The sequence below is a fragment of the Henckelia pumila genome, chromosome 3 (genome assembly GCF_033568475.1).
Source record: "Henckelia pumila isolate YLH828 chromosome 3, ASM3356847v2, whole genome shotgun sequence".
Classification (NCBI taxonomy): domain Eukaryota; kingdom Viridiplantae; phylum Streptophyta; class Magnoliopsida; order Lamiales; family Gesneriaceae; genus Henckelia; species Henckelia pumila.
The window spans coordinates 137682441-137689689 of record NC_133122.1 but is presented as its reverse complement, the minus strand read 5'-3'; the positions used below and the strand labels follow the sequence as shown (position 1 = coordinate 137689689).

The 7249-nt window shown below is 31.9% G+C and overlaps 1 protein-coding gene across 6 annotated transcripts; it reads left to right on the top strand.

Annotated features, from left to right (window-relative positions):
* Positions 1-3132: 3132 nt before the first annotated feature.
* On the top strand, positions 3133-5378 carry LOC140893123 (histone-lysine N-methyltransferase ATX2-like). Of its 6 annotated transcripts, none has more exons than XR_012153032.1 (5): positions 3133-3285; positions 4284-4324; positions 4411-4502; positions 4859-4927; positions 5082-5378. XR_012153032.1 is itself a non-coding variant. In XM_073302188.1 (4 exons), exons 2-4 carry the CDS (start codon positions 4395-4397, stop codon positions 5178-5180), a joined length of 276 nt encoding a protein of 91 aa, XP_073158289.1. In that variant the 5' UTR covers positions 3133-3259; positions 4380-4394; the 3' UTR covers positions 5181-5378. The 6 variants fall into 6 exon arrangements, 3 of the variants coding, with proteins under 3 accessions (XP_073158289.1, XP_073158290.1, XP_073158287.1); XR_012153030.1 differs by having other exon boundaries at positions 4405-4502; XR_012153031.1 differs by lacking the exon at positions 4411-4502.
* Positions 5379-7249: the final 1871 nt, after the last annotated feature.

Sequence of the window (7249 nt, the reverse complement as noted above, 5' to 3'; positions counted from 1 at the left end):
AAAATAAATGGAAATTGATCGCTAACCCTAAACTAATTGGAAATACAAATTTGTGAGTATACAAAATCAATAATTAACCCAAAAATAATTTTCAAAAATCTTGCCTCGCTTAATCAAAAATGAAAATTGCAATTGCCTGACCTTTTTCGCAACAATTTCTAATTTTCGAAAAAAGACACGTTGGAGAGAAGGAGAAGAAGAAGAAGAAGGATCGGTTATCGGAGGAGGGCAAACGGGGAAAATAAGGGACATAGACCTGGTCTTGTTTTTAATTCAATAGATAGACCTCTGATCGAAAAGACTATATTAACCTTGCTTTAAGTGTTTTTTCTTTTCTCCTTCTACTTCTTTCACGTCTCTGCGTTGTTTTTTTTTATCTTCTTTTCTCTCTCTCCCCATCCTCATTTTCCCTCCTCTTCTTCTTTTTTTTTTTAATTCACCAAGCGGTTGACCGCCTTTCCTGCCCAAGCGATCGACCAAGACTTGGGCTCGGTCGACCATCTTGGGAAAGCGGTCGACCAAGGCTTGGGCTCGGTTCCTTGCCCAAGCGGTCGACCCCCTTGGGAAAGCGGTCGACCAAGGCTTGGGCTTGGTTGACCGCTTTGACAGCTTGGTCGACCGCTTGGTTCGAGCTTGGGTCGACCAAGATGGGCAGCCCGGCTTGGTCGACCCAGGCTTGGGTCAACCCAAACCATTGTTTATATATTTTATTGTGTAGTATTATTATAAAAAATATTGGTGGTTTAGTGGTTAAAGTCTAGGAGGAGAGAGGAGTGCCAAGTTCGAATCCTGGAGAGGAGAGAGGGAAGGAAGGGGGGAGGAAAAATGAGAGTTGTACGACCAAATTACCCTTAATTGAGACCCTTTGACTGAATTAAAAAGTTAAGAGTCCCTTTTATTGAATTAAAAACAAGACCAGGCCTATATATTTAAATGGTCCGGCAAAACGCACGTTCTGGTCTTTGACCTTATTTTCTCCTATTTATTATGTGTAATAATTAAATTAATTAATAATTAAGAAAATTAAAATCCCAAATTTTAAACTCAAGTCGCAAATTACCGAATGCAATGCCCAAAAAAAATTTTTTATTTAAATTTAAATTTAAATTTAATTTAATTTAATTTTAATTTATTTTTATTTTTATTTTTTGACCGGAATTAATTTTTATTTTTATTACTTGAGAAAGTGGTAATATGAATAACCTTGTATTTAAATTAAATTAAAAAATTAGTAAACATAATTGAAGAAAAATACAATTACTTAATATTATTGTTATTATTATATTTAAATATTCAAACATACATGTAAGTTTAAAAACCATAACATAGTTAATAAAAAACACACATAATTAAAAAAACAAATAAATGGCAAATGAATTAAAAAAATACGCATAATTAAAAATGACATGTTGATAATTTTTTATATTTTAAATTTAAATTTATTAAAATTAAAACTTACTCGTAATTTTAAAAAACATAACATAGCTAATTATTAATTAATTAATTAATTAAAAGTGGCTCTTAAGAACTAGACCACCAACAATTGTAAAAATTGAGTTCAGTTGTGGTTGGCAATTAAACTTATTATTTCTCGAGTGTTCATGTCAATTAACAAACAAATATATGTAGATGTGCGGAGTGAGGTCAACCGACATATTATAACATTGTCTTGAAATGGCTTAATGAGGATCGACTGAAATGTAAGAACTCTGAGTGTTTGTTTATAGAAGTTCGGAAACTGAAACCATTAGTCCCTTACGTCACCTCTTCTTCTACTTCTGAATGATCCACTAGAAAATTTTGAGTATTACAAGCTATTTGCAACACCTCAATCCAAGACTAGGACTTACTCAACTGTATATCTCAGAAATCTTAGGCTCAATACAAGTTCAGTCTTGACTGATATTACAAAAGTATATGAAACAATTGAATGTTCTAACACAAATGTGATCCTCAATTATCAAATATATGACTTGAATACGTGTGCTTTTGAATTCTTTAGATTTAGATTATGAGACTTTGAAAAGTCGACTGAAATCTTGATCACAGTAATAGCTTTTTGAGTGCAAAGTGTTCGATAGGTCTTCTCAACTGATCTCCATCCCTATTTATAAGTGGAAAAATTGCATATATCACCCCTGTGAAATCGCGTGTTTGCTGATAACCCCCTATGACAGATTTTTTTTTTATCATTATTCCATAAGTCGTCAACATATTAATTATTATAAATAAATCACCACTTGTGGTGAGAAAAGTGTTATACCTTTGATTAATAGAGAGGTGATAAATGGAAGAAGTTTAAGTTTATCAATGACGTCAATAACTCCAAACATTCTATTGCAATAAAGATGGCAAGTTTTAGGGGGGCGTATTCGTTGGGAAAATTTTTTATGTATCAAAAGTGGTGTAACAATACCTGTTGCACCAATCTTCTCTTGACATGTGTCTTTTCTCAATTCCAACAATTTTGTGAATTTGACCCACCAAACACACTTAAGTATTTAAGTAGCACTCCTATAAGATCGTCTCACGGATCTGTTTGTGTGAGATGGGTCACCCCAATTATACAACAAATACCCAGTTAATGGTTAATCGGATCTTTATCAATTCAGTAAAATTTAAAGTTTGGGACTGGGCGAATGACTCAAGTCTGAACATGGCTTATCGAACATACAAGATGGAGCGGAGTAGAGGTGTTCATTCGGTCCGAACCGAACCGAACAGAAATTCACCAAAAATCCGAACCGAAAAACCGAACCGAATTTAACGGTTCGGTTCGGTTAAAAACCGAATTTTTTTCGGTTTTTCGGTTCGGTTTTCGGTTTAACCGAATTTATATATTTTTTAATTATTTTATATTTATTTATTAATAAAAACAAATAAAAAATTAATTAAAATAATAAAAAATAATTAAAAAATAAAAAAAATTTGTTTCGGTTCGGTTCGGTGAACCGATCAAAAAAAACCAAACCGAAAACCAAAAATTCGAAAACCGAACCAAAAATTTGGTTCGGTTTTTGGTTCAAACCGAATTTTTGGTTTCGGCTCGGTTCGGGCGGAGAGGGATTGAAGAAAGGAGAGAAGTTGTTCATGTCCGTATCATGAATATTTGTTGTTTCTCTAGCCATTGCGCCGGGAAAACGGCGGCGACTGCTCCACCGCCGTCACTTCCATGACTCTACGATTTTCTTCTTCTGAAAAAAATATATGAGAGTGAACGAAGGATACTGAAGAGTAAACGCTCCCACTAATCGAGCATGTGAGTCCGAAGGTGACATTGTAAAGGTTGATTTTGTGTTGAATCCAATTCATCGCTTTCGTATTTTTTCTTTTTCCCCATTCAATTTGATCTTCGCTTCCTGTAAGCTCAAGAAATTCAGAAACAATAGAGAAGAAGGAAACAAATTGTGATAGGAATGAAAATTAAAAGCTCAATTTTGAATAAATTCGCCTTCGAATCTGCGATGGGATCCCCAAAGAACGGGGGTTCGAATGCAAATGCGGAGCTACTTTTGCCTATGCTCTGTTTGCGATTTAAATTAGCATCAATTTGATTAATGGATTAGAACCTTCATTGCAGGCCATATTTAAGTGATTAGTGTTTCTTTTTTTCAACTGCAAAAATTTGACAGATTTATAACGCGTTGTGATTGATTTTGCCTTGTGCCTCGTGCAACATTTTTACCTAGTCTAAAGAAGCTATGTTTATCAGATGTTGAATATGATAATGATGATTCCTACCCAACTTGATTTTCGGTTATTTATTGCTTGAGCTTATGATTGGATTCATGTGCTTGTTACCTTGTTTCTGAAAAATTGGTTTCCCCCTAACTCAGCTTTCTAAATATTTTATTTACAAACCCAAGTTAAATGATTTGTAGGGTATTATCATGATTGTTAATGCTAAAATCCTCAAAGTTTTATTAAAAATCACAGCCACGTGCTTACCTATCGGGTTTTACATTTAAACTCGAAATGCATTAGTGAGTACTTCACATTGTTTTTCTATTTGGGGCCTCTGTTCTCATCGTAAAAAGTAGAGACTCTTCAAGTTTTGACTTGTTTGCATTCCCCATTTGCAATGAACCACTGATAAGAAAAGGGCCTACATATTTTAACTCGTAAACCTTTTGTTGCGATGAAGTGAGATGTTAATACCGGAAGGAGAATAAGATGTTTGTGGTTTAATCCTTATTCAGTCGAGGAGGAATACTTTCTTTGCACTCCATCGCTTATGTAACAAATAATTTTTACTTTTATTGATAGTCACTAATTTACTGCAGATAGGCCACTCTATCTCTATGATTTGTCTGCTTACACTAAGGTTAGTGATGGATTGTGATTGAATAATTTCATTCTACATTTTTGCTTTCATTTAGTATTAAGATTGGAATATGGAGAAAGCCATAGGGACTGTTACTGCAAAGGTGGGTTGCTGGACTTTTTTGAAGGGTGGATTTGAATTGACATCTCCGTTAAAAATGCCTAAGCTGTATCTCCAGGTATATATGGTGTCGATATATAGAGTGTGATTGAGTTTCAATGTTGAGTGATTTCAGCTGAGTGATAATTGTGCTATAATAATTAATATCAACTTAAGACATAATATGGAGTTCAGTAAGATCCTTTTGCAGGATTACCTTTTAGTTTTTCAATGATCAAATATGTAAGTGACTCGTATGAAGCATCAGAGGGCTTTCAAGCATTATATAAGGCCATTGAAATTTGAGCTATGTAACATTTATATTGCTCCAGATTTACATCATGCTATTTCAATTATGATGGTGACTTTCTGATGAAATTTTTGGTTTCTTTAGTTCAATTGCACTGCGTCATCTTTTTTCCTACCCTTTTGCAGTGTTCAAACAGTACTTGTCGTGTGGCATATCATCCTCTCTGTGCACGGGTAGATGGCTTTTGTGTCGAAGTATTAAGTGACTTGAATTTTCCTACACTTGAGTATGGAGGAATATTTTTATCCTCTGTTTGGAGGAGTGCTTTTTCCTGCTATTAGAATATTCACACTTATTGTTTTATTGTCATTTGTCTACTAATAATTCTTATATTCACGTGTACTTTAGTGTTATATGAAGCCTGAGGATGTTGATCGATTGCATTTCATTCCTTTTGACGAGGATGAGGAGGATCAGTGCATTCAATTACTGGATATCTTTGAGTAAACCGATTCCAATCGTTCAAATCAAAAGGTTACAAATGAATCGAGCTTCTAAGGGAAATGAAAAGTATTAGTTTTTAATTAGATGACCTGATCATGCATGAAACCCCTTGTTCATTGAACTTTTGTAGTGTGGTTTTGTTTGTAAAATACTCATCTTAAAACATTGATGATCATGATAATCAAGCAGCGCCTTTAACTTCAAGGCTAATTGGATTTGGTGTGCAAATAAATTCGCTTGATAATTCCAGATTTCAAGTGAACATAGGTTCACTTTGTTTTTCTTTGTATGCCTGTCAAGAGACTCTTCTCCTTGTCCTATAGCTTCACACAACATACATCCCGTTAGCATATTTAATGGTCGAATTTTTATCATTTCAATATTGTGTTTATTTAACAAATATTAATTCTTATGTTACAAGTATTATTAGTTCTGTTAAAAGTATTAGTTTTTATGTCTAAAGTATTATTTTTAACGTATGTTATTTGACATAAAAAATAGTACATTTTCAATCAAAAGTATTGCCTTTTAAGTAAAAAATATTATTTTTTATGATAAAAGTATTAGTTTTTTTTTTATCAAAAGTATTAATTCTAACGTATGCTAGTTTGGCATTAAAAAAATATTATTTTTTAAGCTAAATATTATTAAATATTACTTTTAAGTCAAAAGTATTAATTTTTATGCTAAAAATGTTAGTTTTTTTGTCAAAAATATTACTTATAACGTATGCTGATTTGACATTAAAGGTATACCTTCTTACGTCCAAAGTATTAGTTCTTCTGTTAAAAATATTAGTTTTTATGGTAAAAGTGTTATTTCTAACGAATGCTAATTTGACATAAATACATTTTTTCAAAATATTAATTGCTTTGTTTAAAGAATTACTTCTTATCCTAAAAATATTAATTTTTCTATCAAAAGTATTACATCTAACATATGCTAATTTGACACAGTATTAATTTTTTGGCAAACGACATTAAGAGTATTATTTTTTAAGTCAAAAATATTAGTTTTCATGTTAAAAGTATTAGTTCTCATGTCAAAAGTATTACATCTAACGTATGCTAGTTTGACAAAATATTACGTCTTATGTCCACAAGTATTAGTCTTGCTGTTGAAAGAATTTTTCTGTCAAAAATATTACATTATACTGTATGTTAATTTGACATAAAAATTATTATTTCTTTGATTAAAAGTATTTTTTTTCAAAAGTATTAGTTTTGATACTAAAAATATTAATTTGTTTGTCAAATGTATTACATCTACTGTATGCTAATTTGACATAAAAATATTAATTTTTTATGTCAAAAATATTGATTTTTCTGTTGAAAGTATTATATTTTCTGTAAAAAATATTACTTTATAATGTATGTTAATTTGACATAAAAATTACTATTTTTTTGGTTAAAAGTATTATTTTTTTAGTGAAAAGTATTAGCATTGGAAATAATCCATGTTCCAGTTTATTGTTGTATTTCTGTTACTCTCTTGATACAAAAAGAATCGATATATAATTCTCCACAATAACTAAAAAAAAGTTCAAGAGTAAAATGTTTGATCAACTTCTAGAACAGGGTCAACAGTAAGTGGGAAATGAACATAAGAGAATCAATTGATGTTGGAAGCTAAAGGCACAGATGGTGCGGCTGCTGGTGGGACTGGCTGAACAGGACGGACGCACTTGGTGGCTATCGCCCTCTTCAATTTGCATTGCAGTGACCTTATCACAATATGAGAAAATAAAAAATGAGACATTAATCAAAAGAACATGGAAAAAAATGAGGAAAAATATTGTTTCCCGTCCATATTTATCAAATAGGCTTCAAAAACAAAAGCAAAGCTTGCAAAGAATAATTTTAAGCACCATAAAATTTTATTTTAGAATCATATAGACACTTATGTTTCACAAAAGCAAGAAATGGTGGCTCCCAATATAATTTTCAAAGGAAATTACTTAGATCAAACACCATAGTATGCATAAACCTAATAAATGGTAAACATACTTTAGGCAAAACAACAGAACAAGCTTCATAGAACCATCACAAATTCACTATTTCCTTTATCTTGTA

Excerpts from the sequence above, each read along its gene's own strand:
- LOC140893123 (XM_073302188.1), top strand. The coding sequence starts at position 4,395 with ATGGAGAAAGCCATAGGGACTGTTACTGCAAAGGTGGGTTGCTGGACT. Across the intron at positions 4,503-4,858 it reads TGCCTAAGCTGTATCTCCAG|TGTTCAAACAGTACTTGTCG; the intron begins GTATATATGGTG and ends ACCCTTTTGCAG. Across the intron at positions 4,928-5,081 it reads TAGATGGCTTTTGTGTCGAA|TGTTATATGAAGCCTGAGGA; the intron begins GTATTAAGTGAC and ends CGTGTACTTTAG.